This window comes from Martes martes, assembly GCF_963455335.1.
Source record: "Martes martes genome assembly, chromosome: X".
Lineage (NCBI taxonomy): Eukaryota > Metazoa > Chordata > Mammalia > Carnivora > Mustelidae > Martes > Martes martes.
Window position 1 is genome coordinate 53,654,718 of NC_137897.1, and position 15,520 is coordinate 53,670,237.

The 15,520-nt window shown below is 55.7% G+C and overlaps 1 protein-coding gene across 1 annotated transcript in view; it reads left to right on the forward strand.

The window, feature by feature from the left end:
• STARD8 (StAR related lipid transfer domain containing 8) overlaps nucleotides 1–14,789 on the forward strand; it is a 33,102-nt gene extending 18,313 nt beyond the window's left edge. The window contains exons 2-14 of the mRNA XM_080794880.1: nucleotides 1,561–1,632; nucleotides 3,786–3,867; nucleotides 4,818–4,881; nucleotides 6,048–7,471; nucleotides 8,075–8,248; nucleotides 9,278–9,437; nucleotides 9,882–10,080; nucleotides 10,737–10,947; nucleotides 11,233–11,347; nucleotides 11,608–11,832; nucleotides 12,810–13,027; nucleotides 13,128–13,304; nucleotides 13,457–14,789. Coding sequence (XP_080651006.1) covers nucleotides 4,825–4,881; nucleotides 6,048–7,471; nucleotides 8,075–8,248; nucleotides 9,278–9,437; nucleotides 9,882–10,080; nucleotides 10,737–10,947; nucleotides 11,233–11,347; nucleotides 11,608–11,832; nucleotides 12,810–13,027; nucleotides 13,128–13,304; nucleotides 13,457–13,574 — 3,078 coding nt within the window. The 5' untranslated portion in view covers nucleotides 1,561–1,632; nucleotides 3,786–3,867; nucleotides 4,818–4,824 and the 3' untranslated portion in view covers nucleotides 13,575–14,789. The remainder of the gene's footprint in view (nucleotides 1–1,560; nucleotides 1,633–3,785; nucleotides 3,868–4,817; nucleotides 4,882–6,047; nucleotides 7,472–8,074; nucleotides 8,249–9,277; nucleotides 9,438–9,881; nucleotides 10,081–10,736; nucleotides 10,948–11,232; nucleotides 11,348–11,607; nucleotides 11,833–12,809; nucleotides 13,028–13,127; nucleotides 13,305–13,456) is intronic.
• Nucleotides 14,790–15,520: the final 731 nt, after the last annotated feature.

The following is a 15,520-nucleotide window of genomic DNA, read 5'->3' on the forward strand; positions in this document are numbered from 1 at the left end:
CAAATGCTTTCCAGGACCTCTCAGAAGTCCTGATGACCCTTAGATCTTTGTCATAGGTTAGAAGGTTGCAGTAACAAAAAACACGTGCATGTACACAGATTTGGGTGCGTGCACAGACTGAGGGGCCTGTCCGTGTGCATGTACAGGAGCGCCATCCCACATTGATCTTCATGGATCATGGACCTGAGCAGACTTGGCTGCAGCTGTGAGCAGAGGGAGATGCTGGGGGTGGCCCTCACTCTGGGAAACGCACAGATGTTCATCCCCACCGCACTCCTGTTTGCCCCCAAAGCTGTCAGGGGCTCCAGAGCCTTCTCTCCTCCCCCCTCAAATCCCCATCAGTGTGTGACCCTTGAGAAGCCTGTTGTTTTTTCTAACCAGCTTCCACCTTTCTGCCCTCTTCCTCCCTTGGCTCCCCACCCGGCATTCTCTCAAGTACTATTTTGTCTTTTAACTTCCCGGTCCCAGCTGCTAGGGCTTCATCCTGGATTTCCCTGCAGGAAAGCCCTGGAAAGCAAGAGCTATCCCAGTCTCAGAGAAACCTCACCAGTCTCCTTGGAGTCCCCTGGTCATGGGCGTTAAGGACAAGGGCTTTGCTGATGGTGTTCAGCCCACCTGACCTCCTTTAGTCCAGGTGCATGTCTCTGCTGAGGCTAGTAGGGGTGCTGGGCCTTCCCAGCGCAGAGGTAGGAAGCTAACCCCACCACTGCCCTCTAAGATTCCCACAGGTCCGCACTGTGTCATCAAGACAATCAGCACTGGATTAGATCACATAGACCTAACCACTGGGGAGAGCTGGAGCAGTCCTGGGAGGCTCCCTGGGGAGGGAGGGCTAGAAATTGATGATGATGTGTGGCCAGGGAGGGTGAGCACTGGGGAGGCTGCTGGATCAGAAGGGTAGGAGCCCTGAGGGGGAGTCAGACTGAGTTTGAACTCTGGCCCCAGCACTGCTACCTTGGTCAACTGTGAAACTGTGGAAGAGTCCCTTCCTTCCTGAGCCTGTCTAGAGAGCCATAGAATAGAGAGAGTACAACCTTCTTCATGGCATGTTGTGTGTGCTAAGTGAGATTCGGTTCTCAAAGTGCTGGGGAATGTTACGTAGAATAATGGTGGGAAAGAGAAGGCTAATCCTTGAACATTTTGTATCCCTAGCTGGACTAGGATGGCCTCCCCAGGGCCGTGGAAGGGGGACAGCTTCCCAAAGAAAGGGAAGGTGAAGACACAGCTGTGGCTTCTTCCCCCAGCAGTACTCCTTGACTCCCTCCTTTCCTGGGAGTTGCTGCTGATGGGTTCTGTTCTTGGGCAGGTGTGGGAGAGTGAGAGTAGTGGGACAGGCAGAGAGTGAGGCTCAAGAAGGGTGTGCCAGGACATACAGAGGGTTGGGTGTGGGAAACTGAAGGTAAATCCTAGCAGTGAATATGCCAGCCCTCACCGTGCTCTCCTTGCCATTTCTGGATCACGAGAACTCGAGGTGAGGCAGCATACACCCAGGGTGGCTCCATGCCAGCACCCAGCTAACCCCATTTCTTGGCCTATTTCTGTCCCTCTGTTCCGTTTTAGAAGCTGAGGCGAAAAGAGCATGCAAGTGGCTCCGAGCAACAGGATTCCCTCGGTATGCGCAGCTTTTTGAAGGTAAGGCTCTTGCTCCCCTTTCCCTATCCCCAAATCTTGCCTTATCCCTCTTGTTTTTTGTTTGTAAAATGAGGCCAATCAGATCCTTTCTCTAACCACACAAGAAGCTGTGAACATTGGTCCTGCTCCCGTCACGACCCCATCATCTCTGGTGGGTCACTCTGATTGGCTCTTCTAAGCTCTGGTGTCACCACTGTGTTCAAGTACATTGTCTCAACCAGGGGGCCCCTGCACTATACTGCTTCTGAGGGTGCCGTTTGCAGATGCAATTGATGCATGGCCTCAATTTCTCAGTTTCCCTTCATTCTTCTGTTTTTCTTTAGAGTTGTTTATATTTGTTTTTTCCACTTTCCCTCTTCTTCCCACACTTCCCACTGTACCCTGCCTTCACTCCCACTTTGCCAACAAAACAATCCTTGTCCAGGTCGCTGTGGACTTGCACGTGATCAAATTCAGTGATCCCTCTCCAGTCTTAATCTCTTAAGAGCTTTCAGTGCAGTTGGCCACTCACTTCAGCTTCTAGAACACTTGCTTCAGCTTCTGTAACACTCGCTTCTCTTGGCTGCCTCTCTCTAGGTGCCACTGTAAGACTTCTTATAACAGACTCTGCTTTGTCTAACTGGTGTCTAAATGTTGGGGTATCCCAGAGCTCAGTCTTGGCCCCTTTTCCCTCTCCACCTTTCTTTCCCAGGTGATCCTTCTCCAAGTACCATGTATCTTCTGGTACTTCCCAAATAGCTCCGTTAGACCTCATTCCTGAGTTCCAGATTCATCTATCCAACCGCCAATTCAGTACCTCATCTGCCTGATAGGCATCTCAAATGGAGCAGGTCTCAATTCCACCTCCTCAGGGCACTACCGTGCACTCAAGCCCCACAGCCAGGAATCACCCCTGAGTCCTCTTTCTCCTTCACCCTCCATTTCTCCTCCAGCTGGTCACTTTCTCCTTCCACACTATGTCTTGAATCAGTCCACTTCCTACCACCTCTGCTGCCACCTCCTTTGTAACCCACCGTCACTGCTCGCCTGCCTTAGAGCACCAGCCTCCTTCCTGCATCCCCCTCCTCTCACCTCTCATCAGCCCATGGCAGCCAGAGAGACCCAGCGAGCCTCGGGCCTCACTCTGTCAATTCTCTGCTGCTTTCCTGGCACACTCAGAATGAGGGTAAGCTCACATGCTTTATTCTGGCCAGCAGGACTATGTCACCCAACTTCTGTTTAGTCCCCTTCCATTTGCTCACTACATCCCAGGCTCCTTCCTACCACTCCTTCACACCTTCCCTTCCTCAGAGCCTTAATGTTAGTCCTGCCTGAAATTCTCTTCCCAGGCTCTTGGCCCAGCCAGCCCCCTCTTATTCTGCAGGACTCAGCTCGGAAGTCACCTCTCTCTGAGTGCCCCCCACCCCGCCAGCCTTCCTTGGCCCTATCACCCTGGCTAATGTCTTTTCGTGGCATTTAGAACTGTCTTATCTTGTTCCACACACGGTCTCTCCATGAAGGCAGGGATCATTTTTATCTCATTCACTGTTTTATCCCCAGTACCTGGCACCAAGTAGGTGCCCAGGTAATGTCAGTTAAATGAGAAAATGGGTTTCTTTCGGCAGTCAGGCAGAGAGGTGTGGGATTTCCTGGATGCGTTGTCCTCCGACCCTACTCCGTCCTCTCTCCCCTCCCCTTCCTACATCCCAGGGAGTGGGCTCCCCTGTTTGGACAAGTAGGAGGAAATGAGGTATTGTTTGGCTGCACACTGTCCTCTCTGTCCTCACTCTTTCCCGGCTCCCACTTCACCTTGGGCCAGGAAGGAGGTTCCCTGTCTGAGTAGCCCAGGATTCAAAGGGGACTGGGGGCGGGGGGCGAGCTTGGCTCTTGATGGTCACCCAAGTCCTCGGGCCTGCCATCTCCCAGGGACTTGCTTATTGCTGGGTCCTCTCATCCAGCTCAACCCTCCTTTCCCGCAACCCTGGACTGGCCTCCGATGGTCAACCCCAAGCTCCCTGGGCCTCTCCTTTACTCCAGGCTTGCTCCTTCTGCTTTGCTTTTTGCCTTCCGGCCTCCTCTCTTCCCTGGCCTCCCCTTTCCTCCTCAAGGGTTGCTGGCACTGAGTTTCTGACCTACTGCCCATGACTCATCGTGGCTTTTTTTCCGCCATACAGAAGGTCTGTTTCCTCTGGATATTGGCTCCGTGAAGAAGGACCACAGTTTTCTGGACGAGGACTCTTTGGGGGCCCTGTGCAGGTAGGGGGTGCTGAGGGCCAGGCCTGGGAAGTCAGGGCCCCGCTTGTGGGCTTCCCTGGGAAAGAATCAGTCCCCAGCCCTTCCACCAGAGGAGGAGCCGAGCCTGTAACAAAGCTTCTCTGCAGCAGTCATACTGCTCACTCTGTCTTCTGTGTCCGTGACTCCTCGCCACACAAGCACTCGAGCTAGAGAGCCAAGATCTGGCCTTGATTCATTTTCTCCCTTCAGTTCCATTCCCCAGACATTCCTCTGTTTTGTCCCCCCTCTGCTTACACTGGTTTGGGCCGTGTTTCAGGCCAAACCACAACCTTTTGGATCTGGTTCTGTAGCCTACTAACTGGCCTTCCTGCCGTTCCCCTCCTCACCTTGATCCAGCCTCTCTACGGCCCCCAGTTTCAGCTTCCAAGCAGGTGCCCCTCTGCTTGGTGTGTGCAGCTGCCTGCAGAGGAAAGCGAAGCTTTTTTAACACGAGGCAGCTTTGCATTCGGGCTCTGACCAACCGTATCAGCCTCAGCCTCTCTGTCACACCAGCACTGGTCTGTTTACTGACTGTTTTCCTCTCTACCTTGTCACAGCCTCTTGTGGAAGCCTGGGATAGAAGTTCCCAGTTTTTTTTTTTCCTTTTTCTCCTTCCGAATCCCATCCCCCTTCGAGGAAGTTCCTTGTCCCACCCTCTGTGTGCCTGCTGTACCTCCATATATACTGTTCTTAAACTTGCCCCATCTCTGTCGTGGTTTATTATGCATATATGAGCTCCCAGAGGACAGAAGCCATAATCTCTCTAGCACTGTGTCTGGCACTGAAAGCTTCCTGAACACCGGGTCTTTGGAGATGTTCTGATGGCTCAGGCATGTAAAGTAGTGGATGGCATCCTGGGACTGTCTTGGTAGATAATGCCCTGCAGGCTTTGGTTGGGACCCTTGGGTGAGTGCTGCTTTTTTTCCTTACAGGAGGCTGATGACCTTGAACAATTGTGCCTCGATGAAACTGGAAGTTCACTTTCAAAGCAAGCAGGTGAGTCACGGCAAGGGTGGGGCCTGCGGCCTTATGGCACCATGGGGAACCCAGGGTATATGCAGACCACTTGCAAAAGTAGCTCCAGGGTCCTGGGACTCTGGGGTTTACAGAGCGGTGCCTTGGTCTAGTCTGGGAGTGAAGTATAAGGGACTCTCTGGTCCTGCTGGGTTTTGGCAAGCGTGGCTTAGAGGTTGGAGTCTGAGAACAAGTACCCTGGCCCGTGGCCTTACCCACCCCCCTCGGCACCCCTCTCCCCACTGAGTTTACTCATAACTTGATCCAGTGATGGCCCTTCCTCAGGGAAATCTATCTGCCTCATCTACCTGCTTTGTGATGGCAAGAAATCCTTGCCTAGGGAGCAGAGACAGAATAATGTGGTAGAAAAATCATAGCCTATATGATCTGAGGAGTCAAGATCCCCAGCCGTGTCCCCATGAGGTCTTATACCCCTGAGCCTCATTTTCTCCATCTCTGCACTGAACTAGAGGGGAGCATTAATAGCCTCAAGGGGCCTTTCTGACTCTGCCAATCTGAGACTGCAGAGACGGAGAGGATCCTAAGTCCACATGTAGCCCTGATGACCTCGTCCTTCTGTAGGGTCCGGCTTCATGGGTTTCTTCTGGGGCTTTCTCCACTAGAGGTCTGGAGCCAGGAGGTTCAGCTAAGCTGGACTGGGAAGCAGGAAACCCCTGGAACCTGGTTCCAGCTCTGCCACCAACAGCTCAGTGGCCTTGAGCAAGCCTCTTCCCCTCTCTGGGCCTTTATTTCCCCATATTGCAAAGGAGAGAATTAGAAAATCTAAAATCCCCTTCCAGTTCTGGCATTCCATAGTTCTAATCTAGGACCATAGCCTAGAGGCTTGGGGAGCTGCTGAGGACAGGAGGTCAAGACACCAGGATTCTAACCCTGGCTCTCTCACTGACTCACAGCATGCCACTGTATGACCTTAGGCAAGTGGCTTCTCATTTGTGGGTCAGGGTTTCCCCGTCTTATTCTGTTGCTTCCAGAGCCAGCTCCCCATCTAGGACATGTCCTCTGTCAGAAAGCAGGGCCCTTTACCTCAAAGTCCCCCAAGAGTTTGGAGGCAGAGTGTTGGGGGTACCAACAAGGGCTTGGGGACTGGACTTCTCTGACCAGTCCTGACCCCATGGCTCCGTCCCCAGAATGAAGACTCAGAAGAAGAAGAGCAGTGCACCATCAGCAACCACTGGGCTGTCCAGCAAGAAAGTAAATTCTGGTCCCACGGAGGGTCCTCTGACCTGCTGGCCCCCCCGAGCCCTGGCCTGCCAGGGACCTCCAGCTGTGAGAGTGTCCTCACAGAGCTCAGCGCCACTTCCCTGCCAGCCATCACTGTGGGCCTATCTCCGGAGCCAGAGGACCTGCCCTCACCCTGCCATGTCCCCAGCCCAAGTAACCAGCCCCTCCTTAGCCCCACCCAGGGCCAAGAGGGTCCCCGGGACAAAGCCAAGAAGCACCGTTCTCGTAGCTTCCTTAAGCACCTTGAATCTCTCAGGCGGAAGGAAAAGGGTCGTGGTCAGCAAGCAGAGCCTGAGCGTGGCCCAGCCACCTTAGAGAAGACCAGCAAACCCTCCTCTTTCTGCAGTCGCCGCAGCTTCCTCTCCACCGGATTCTACAAGGCCAAGAACAGGGCGGCCACCTCAGCCAGTGACGGTGGCGCTGCAACCCCAAGGGCCTGGGAGTCCTGGCCTGTGGCCGCATTTCGGCATCCGCAGCGGGTACACCAGGGTGACTGCCTCGTGCACGTGCCCAGGGACCACAAACCAGGCACATTCCCTCGCTCCCTATCCATTGAGAGCCTGTTTCCTGAAGACGGACACCGCCTGGCAGATTGGCAGCCAGGGAGGCCCCGGGGCTGTGAAGGGCGTCGGGGCTCCTGTGGCTCCACAGGCAGCCATGCCAGCATCTATGACAACATGCCCGAGCTGTACCCAGCGGAGCCTGTCCTGGCTGGCGCTGAAGCCGAGGAGGAGGAGGAGGGAAGCAGCAGCTATGCCCACCTAGACGACATTCTCCAGCACGTGTGGGGGCTGCAGCAACGGGTGGAGCTCTGGTCTCAGGCCGTCTACCCAGACCTGCGGACTAGAGAGAAGGAAGAGGAGGAAGAGGAGGAAGAAGAGGAGGAGGTCACTTCATCGGTAGAGATGGCCACGGTTGAGGTTGAAGGGCAAGCTGAGGCTCTGGCCCAGATGGAGGCTCCGGCCCGCCAAGGGTCCTTGGCCCTGGGCCAGGCTGATGTCCAGCCAGTCGTCCCAGCTCAGATTCAGGGTAGGGCTGAGGCTGAGCCCCTGGCACAGGCACAGGCTGAGGCCAATACTGAGGCCCCAGGTCCAGCCCAAGATAATGGTCAGGAGGCGAATTCAGGTGGGGAGCCCACCTTGGCCTCCAGCCTGTCTATGGAAGAAGGACACTCCATTGCTGACACCGTGGTCTCCTCCAGTGAACTGGACAGTAGTGGACCCTCCATGAATGAGCCCAAGGCTGGAGGCTCACCAGCTGGACTTCGGGCATCAGCACCACGTGAACGACGAGATTCAGGCGTTGGGGCCTCGCTTACTAGACCCTGCAGGTGGGAGTTTTGAGCAAAGGGTGGGGACAGAGGACTCTGTCATGTCTCTCTGTCTCTCCCCATCCCCATCCCTCCTCCTCCTTCTCTTCTTTTCCCTCTCTCCCTCATACAACTCTCCCTCAAGCCAGTATCTTAGTCCTGAGGCCCAGGGGCAGGGTCTCCGTTCCTTCCAGGTTAAGTTCAGGGCCTGCCTCTGCTGTGATTTTGAGCAAATTCTAGCTTCTCTTTGGGCCTTGCTTTCCCCATGTGCCAATCAAAGGTATTAGAGAAGATGGTCTCTCATCCCCAGCTTTGCCACCTTGGGTTCTCAGAGCAGCCCCTCTGCTGCAGTCTTGGAAGCAGGGTAATGGTGCTGCTTGTTGGCTCTAGATGGGCCTCAGCTCTGGGCCACCCACCCGACGGCATCTTGGCCACCAGACAGCCCTGGAAACTGGCGTTCAGTTTTTCACCCTGGGGCCCAGTAGCAGTGCTGACAGTGGTCTTATCTCCCCGCATTTGCTTTCTTTGGGGGAGAATAAAGGGACCAGAAGAGTGCAAACTTTCCTAAGATTTATCCACACCTGTTCCCTTGGCCTTCTCGGCCCACCTCCTATCTTTTATCAGGAAGCTCCGCTGGCACAGCTTCCAGAACTCCCACCGGCCCAGCCTCAACTCAGAGTCCTTGGAGATCAACCGCCAGTTCGCCGGCCAGATCCACCTCCTGCACAAGGGCTCACTGCTACGGCTCACCACCTTCATGGAGAAGTACACTGTGCCCCACAAGCCAGGATGGGTCTGGTGAGCACTCCTGGGCCACAGCGGGTGGGTGGGGAGCTTCTCGCCCAGGTCCCAACTCCCTCCCTGTTCCCAATCCAGGACCCTGGGAGGGTCAGCCCCCAGAAGGTGGCTGCAAGTAGGAGGGGCCCAGAAGCCAGTAGTGGTAGGTTGTACCAGGCAGCTGAAGGGGCCGAGGCCCGAGAGGCCAGCATGGCTTGCACATGTGTCTGTGGGGGGTACTCCTGGGATGTGTGTGCATGTGTGTGCTGTGTGCAAGGAGGAGTGGGGGTAGAGAACCCTAGGTCCTCGAGCCGCACCTCCTCCAACCTAGCCTCCAGGCTGCCACCAGTGAGATTGTCCTGAAAGGCAGCTTTGGTTGCTGCTCTCCTGTTAAACACCCTTCGTGCCCCCGTCTCCCTCCTCCCTCCCCCCACAACCACCGCTGGAGCCAAAGAAGGTCCAGCTTCCTTCCTATCATGACCCTTTCATGTTCTGGCCCTGCCCCAGCTGTTGGGTTCCTTAGCCTGCTGCCCTCAGGCAATGCCACCGGGTAGGCCACCGGGGTCATTGCTCTTCCCTCAATATGCCATACTCTTTTTTTTTCCCCTGCTTCTTTGCCTTTGTCCATGCTGTTCTCTCTGCCTGGAATACCTTTTCCCCATTTCTTCTCTGGGACAACACCTACCTGTCCCTCAGGAGCCTGCTGAATGCCCACATCCTCCCTGAAGGCTTCTCTGATCCACTAGGTACAGTTCCCCTTCCTCGTAGGTTTTCCCGTAAGTTCTTGCTTGCTCCACCCCTGACCACATATAGTGTCCCTGCCTGTCGATGCAGTTATCCCCTCAAGCAGCCCGAGAGCTCCCTGTGTTCCTCCGTGACTCTCTAGGGCCGAGCCCTGAGCAGGTGCTCAGGGAGTGTTGGCCCTGGGGACACGGTGTGTTTCTTACCCCCCCCATCCCTGCCCAAGCCCCCTGAGACTGCAGAATCTCCAGGCTGCGTCTGGGCTGGGCCCACAGCTCTCATTGGACCTCTTGTTACTGCCCCAAACAGGTCGGTACCCAAGTTCATGAAAAGGAACAAGAGCCCAGACTACCGGGGCCAGCACGTGTTTGGGGTGCCGCCCCTTGTGCATGTGCAGCGCACAGGCCAGCCGCTGCCGCAGAGCATCCAGCAAGCCATGCGCTACTTGCGCAGCCAGTGCCTGGACCAGGTGAGCCCTACTGGGGGACCTGCAGGGAGACAGCCCTGGGGAGGAAATCCAAGGTCAAGGAACTGGGTGGGGGGACCACTGGGGACTTTCTGGCCCACGAGAGACTTTTCTGGGCTTTCCTGAGCTGAAGCTCCTCTCTGCCTGGCTCTCTGCCCACTTCTTTCTGGCCCAGGCACTGTAGGCCCCATCTGTGGAAGCCTGCCTTAGCCTAGGTCCTTTTCCTGCTCATTCCAGCTACAGCCATCTTTCTCCTTGACCTTGAGGCTGTAACAACCCTTCTCTTTGGTGTTGCCATTTTCCAGGCAGGAAGCCTGGCAGGCTTGGAAGTCTCTGGGGTGGCCTACACTCCTGACACCCAGCCTGGGCCTGGCCTCATCATAATCTTCCTCCCCACCCCACCCCTGCCCTGCACGTCTCTCTCCCTTCCTTTCCTGCATGGGCCAGGTGGGCATATTCCGCAAGTCGGGGGTGAAGTCCAGGATCCAGAACCTGCGCCAAATGAATGAGATGTCCCCAGACAATGTTTGCTACGAGGGCCAGTCGGCTTATGATGTGGCTGACTTGCTGAAACAGTATTTCCGGGACCTACCAGAGCCTATCTTCACCAGCAAGCTCACCACCACTTTCCTGCAGATCTACCAGCGTGAGTCACCTGCACCTGTCCCCAGAAGCCTGCCCCGTTCTCGAGCTCCCTGAATCCCAGGGCTTGTGAGAGATAAACCCCATGTGGGCAAATTTAGCCACACACAGGAATGAGCTCATTGGAAGATCTGCTATCTGGAGTTGGAAAGGCCCTCCCTCTCTTGAAGGGAGACCACATTCTTTAAAAAAAAAAAAAAAAGATTTTATTTATTTATTAGAGAGAGAGAGAGAGAGAGATGGTGAGAGAGGGAACATAAGCAGGGGGAACTAGAGAGGGAGAAGGAGGATCTCCGCTGAGCAGGGAGCCTGATGCAGGGCTTGATCCCAGGACCCCCTGATCATGACCTGAGCCGAAGGCAGATGCTTAATGACTGAGCCACCCAGGCGCCCCGGGAGACCACATTCTATTCCCCAAACCCATTATACAGAAAGATGGTCTAAAGCCCCGAGGAAAGATAGGGGCTTCCCTATATGTACATTGTCCGTTAGAGTGGGGTTTGATCTAGGACCCAGAGACCTCCCAGAGCCAATCTTTACCTTTTCCTCTCACTGACTTCCTTTGGGACTGCTGTGCCCTCTGCATTCCTAGAAGCAGGAGACTTGTTGCTAGAAGCTTTAGGGGAGTAAGAAAGCCCTTCTGCCCTTCCTTCCTCACAGTCCTCCCCAAAGATCAGTGGTTGGCTGCAGCGCAGGCCGCCACCTTGCTGCTCCCTGATGAGAACCGAGAGGTCCTACAGACCCTGCTCTATTTCCTAAGTGACATTGCCTCTGCTGAGGAAAACCAGATGACAGCTGGCAACCTAGCCGTGTGCCTGGCACCCTCCATCTTCCATCTCAACGTCTCCAAGAAGGATAACCCCTCATCCAGGTGAAAAAGGGCAGAATGTGGTAAGGCCCAGTGTGAGGTGGGGGCTGGAGGGTTTGGCTCCCTTTGGATGGCAGGCCCTCTAGGGCTGGCCCTGCAGTTCCCAGGCGTTACCACAAGGGGTCAGCCTGACTTTTCAGGGGCCTGGGACTGCATGGATGTTTTCAAAGCAGGATCTTCTAAAGGGTCGCAGGTTATTTTGTGTTGGTGGGGGGTGAAGCTTGAAGCTAGCCAGTCATCCATCTTGTCTTGTGCCAATGCACCATCCTCTCCTCCCCTGCCCTCCAGGATCAGGAGCAAACGCAGCCTGGTTGGCCGGCCAGGCCCTAGGGACCTGAGTGAGAACATGGCTGCCACCCAGGGCCTATCACACATGATCAGTGACTGCAAGAAACTTTTCCAAGTGAGTAACCCTAGGCCCAGATCCAGGGGAACCACCAGAACAGAGCTTCACACCCCCGGTCAGGGGCAGGGCCCAGCTTGACGTGTACCCCCTTAACTTCCCACTCCTGTCCTATGAGGTTTCTCATCTACCTCACTCCCACAGCCAGACCTCTCTAGTGGCCCTGAACGTGGACCTGAGAGATCCCATGGGTTCTGGGATGGATGGGCCCCGAACCTTCCATTGCTGCCCATGGCCCCAGTGTGTGTGTGCTCTCCCAGGTCCCCCAGGACATGGTACTGCAACTGTGTGGCTCCTACAGCGCAGCCGAGCTCAGCCCTCCTGGGCCAGCCCTGGCCGAGCTGCGGCGGGCCCAAGCTGCGGGTGTGAGCCTGAGCCTCTACATGGAGGAGAGCATCCAGGAGCTGCTCCGCGATGCTGCCGAGCGCTTCAAGGGCTGGATGAGTATGCCAGGGCCCCAGCACACGGAGCTGGCTTGCAGGAAGGTAAGGAACGCACTGCCCGTGGCTGCCACGGAGTGGGTAGCGTGGGCAGTGCAGGCAGGGAGGTCAAGAGGCCCCAGGGAGGGAGCCACCCTGCCAGTCTCAGTGTGCCTTGGCTTGACCTTGGAAGATGTCAGCTGGCAGAATCAAGGACCTTAAGGAATCAGGACCCTGATGAGACCAGGGGCTCTCTGTTGGGCATCGTGGGCCAGAATTCCTGTACCAAAGCCCCACTGTGGACATTTCACTCTTTGCAGAGCCTCGCCTCCCGTATCTTTCTGCACTATGGCCGTGCTGAGCCCCTCACACTTGCACCTTTGTGCTTCTGCCCCTGCCGTCCTGCTGCTTGCGCTGACCTGGCCCGAGCATTACCTGTCCCAAGCCACAGGAAGCCTCGATTTGATATGCCCTCTCCTTCATTCAGAGCCTCCTGTCATGTCCCAAACTGGAGATGACTTCTCTGTCCTTCTCTTGGCACTAGCCATCTTCTTTCTTGAATTGCAATGACAAGTAAGACTGCAAGCCTGAGGTTTGCTCTGTTTGTGCCAGTCATAGTGAAACTTTCCTTATGGGATGGGGATGAGAGGCTCTGGTTGCTGTGCCCTTGGCCTCCTGCCTGGGCTCGATGGTGAGTTCCTTCAGGATGATCACCATCTTCTCTTCCTGTTCACCTCCAGGAATTCCAAGCCCCGTGTCGCTTTCATGGTAGAGCCTGGTAGGCCCCAGGGGATGTGCATCTCGACATCTCTCTGTGCTTTTGACTAGGTGGAGAAGCAGACGTTCAGAAAGGACTGAGAGGACAGGGCACACAGGGACAGCATGTCTGGATGTGGCTAGGGCTAGCAGAGCCCCCCTGCAAGACTTCCATTTTCAGGAGCTAAAATGAGGGCAGCCTGGTTGGAACCAAGGGGATGGGGGTGCAGAGTGGGTGTTCTCCGGCTCTGATGGCTGTCCCCCGTCCCCACTCCCATGGCTCACAGGCACCAGACGGGCACCCCCTGCGTGTGTGGAAGGCATCCACTGAGGTGGCGGCCCCTCCGGCCGTGGTGCTACACCGTATTCTTCGGGAGAGGGCCCTCTGGGATGAGGACCTGCTACGAGCCCAGGTGTTGGAAGCCTTGATGCCAGGCGTAGAGCTGTACCACTATGTCACCGACAGCATGGCGCCCCATCCCTGCCGTGACTTTGTGGTGCTCCGGTGAGGGGTTCTGGCTGGCAGCCTGCTACGTGTGCGGGACCAGGGAGGTGTACCGGGAATGGATGCCAGGAACCTGACTGTGCATGTCCCTTCCCTGCAGGATGTGGCGCTCCGACCTGCCCCGTGGTGGCTGCCTGCTAGTCTCCCAGTCCCTGGATCCTGAGCAACCGGTGCCAGAGTCAGGGGTGCGGGCCATGATGCTCACTTCCCAGTACCTCATGGAGCCTTGTGGCCTGGGTCGCTCCCGGCTCACTCACATCTGCCGTGCTGATCTCAGGTACTGGGTCTCCTGCAGCCCTGGCACTCTCCCCACCTCTGTCCCCTGCCGTCTGTCCCTGGGGGCTGAGGGCAAGTCCTTCCCTCCTTCCTCTGGGCAAGGGCTCCAGGCCATAACCCATGGCTCATGCTGGCCTGCTTCTATCTCCACAGGGGCCGTTCTCCTGACTGGTACAACAAAGTCTTTGGGCACCTGTGTGCCATGGAAGTGGCAAAGATCCGGGACTCCTTCCCCACCCTGCAGGCAGCTGGCCCTGAGACAAAGTTATGAGCCTCACCCCCCACCAGGCCCCTTGGCACCAAGGGAGGAAGGGGGTAAGGGGAGGAGTGCAGCCCCCATGTGTTGCCGATCTGGCAGCCTGTCCCCTTGGCTGCCTGAAGCTCCTCCACACATATAGGGGAGGGGAAGAGAATTTCAAGTGTCCTGTCTCTACTCCACCTGCACCCACGAGCCTGTGTTCTGTCCTCCGAAGAGGGAGGAGTCATTTTCCAAAGAAGACGACTGCTGCGACACTCCTGGCCCACAGAACAAGGCACCATCCATCCGAAACCTTGCCAGCTCCCCCACCTGCAGGGGGAAGGAGGTAGACAGCAGGGTGTGCGTCTACGTCTCTGCCACTCGGAGAGGCCAAGCCATCCTTTTGGGTGCTCAGGTCCCTTTGAGGTTGGCAGGAGGCTCTGATCCTGCCTTGGGGCCTAATATTTGGCTCCGAACTGGCTTTTTCAGAGAAAGGGAATTAGAGAGGGTGAGCACAGGGCAGCCCAACCACCGTGAACTGTTTTATTTGTGTAAATACGATACTGATTTTTACGAGGCTGATTTAAAGAGTGGGCACTAGCAGTAGGCAACAGGATGGTTTGGGGCAGCCTGGGATATGGGAGTGGGGGTGAGAGGGGGCTCCCTTTCTCAGGTCTCAGGAGACCAGTGAACCAATCTCCCTGGCTTGGGCCCCCTACTTTATCTGCCATTCACCAGTGTCCTGTGCAGCCTTTGGTCACATACTCTTATGTTTGGAGAGCAAAGGGGCTCAATCCCACTACATAGGCCCAGCAAAAGCAGACAGTAGTGAAGAGACACATATCTGTGTCTGTGTCCCTTCTCCTGCTCCTCCTGCCTATGGTAACAGGCTGACACAAGAGCCCCATCATCAAGCAGAGACCTGGCCCCTGCTTCAGGCAGCTGGCCCTCCAGATGGAAGGGCCGAGTTTCACCTCAGCCGGCTGCGACTTGATCCAAACCCGATCCATCCCCACCCAGCAGCCATCTTGGTTTATGCGGAATTCCAAATGACGTTCAAATGCCAACAGGTGCTTCATTTTTCTTTCAGCTCTGTAAACTGGAGTGGGATGGGTTCCAGCCAATGCTGTAATTTTTAAGCCTATTTTATTTGTACCTATAAATACTGTACAGTCAGAATATATATATATATATGTATTTGTGTGTATATATCTAGAGAGATACATATATATGCACATCTATATATGCACACATATTCTATTGTGAGTATATTATAATCTGTGGGTGCGAGCAGGGGTCTGGAAAGCCTGAGGGGGGCAGGGCATTTAAGATGAGGGAGGCTGAAGGCGGGAACCATGTGACCCCTCAGCAGAACAATAAAGCTTTCCTTCCTTCACCTGCTACCCACAGCCCAGGCTTCAGGATGAAGAGTGAAGAAACCCAGCCCCTGCCAGCTTGGAGACCATGTTTTCCCCATAAAGCAGCCTAAGAGAGGTCAGAGTGCCCGAAGGCAGCCTCTGGTCTGGCTCCAGTGGCCAGCAAAGTCCAGGGGGCTAGAAAGGCCCCCTCATCTTTATTTCCCCACAGGAAAGGGTATCTTGGCCCCACTGCTGTGGCCATAAAGTTCCCAAGCTCCTAGGTGCTGCTAGAGAGGAAGTATAGGCAACGCGATCCAATCTACGTTTGTTCCCTTTGAGTGCCGCTGGGTCGCCGGGGCAAACAGGTCCTGCTGCTCTCCCTCTAGCTGAAGCTCAGCCTCCTCGTGGGCCAAGCAGACCAGTGACAGCTCGGCACAAGCCTGGCTCAGTAAAAGTGTTGTGTTGGGCCTGCCCTGCTCTGCCTGGACAGGTTGGGGCATCTGTCAAGTTCCACTTCTCTGTTACCTTTCATTCTCTTCTCTTGGGTTCGGCTGTCCCTACATGCCTTTGGCCTGTCTTCACTGCTGCCACCTGGGGATCTCAGCTAGCCTCAGGAGGGAG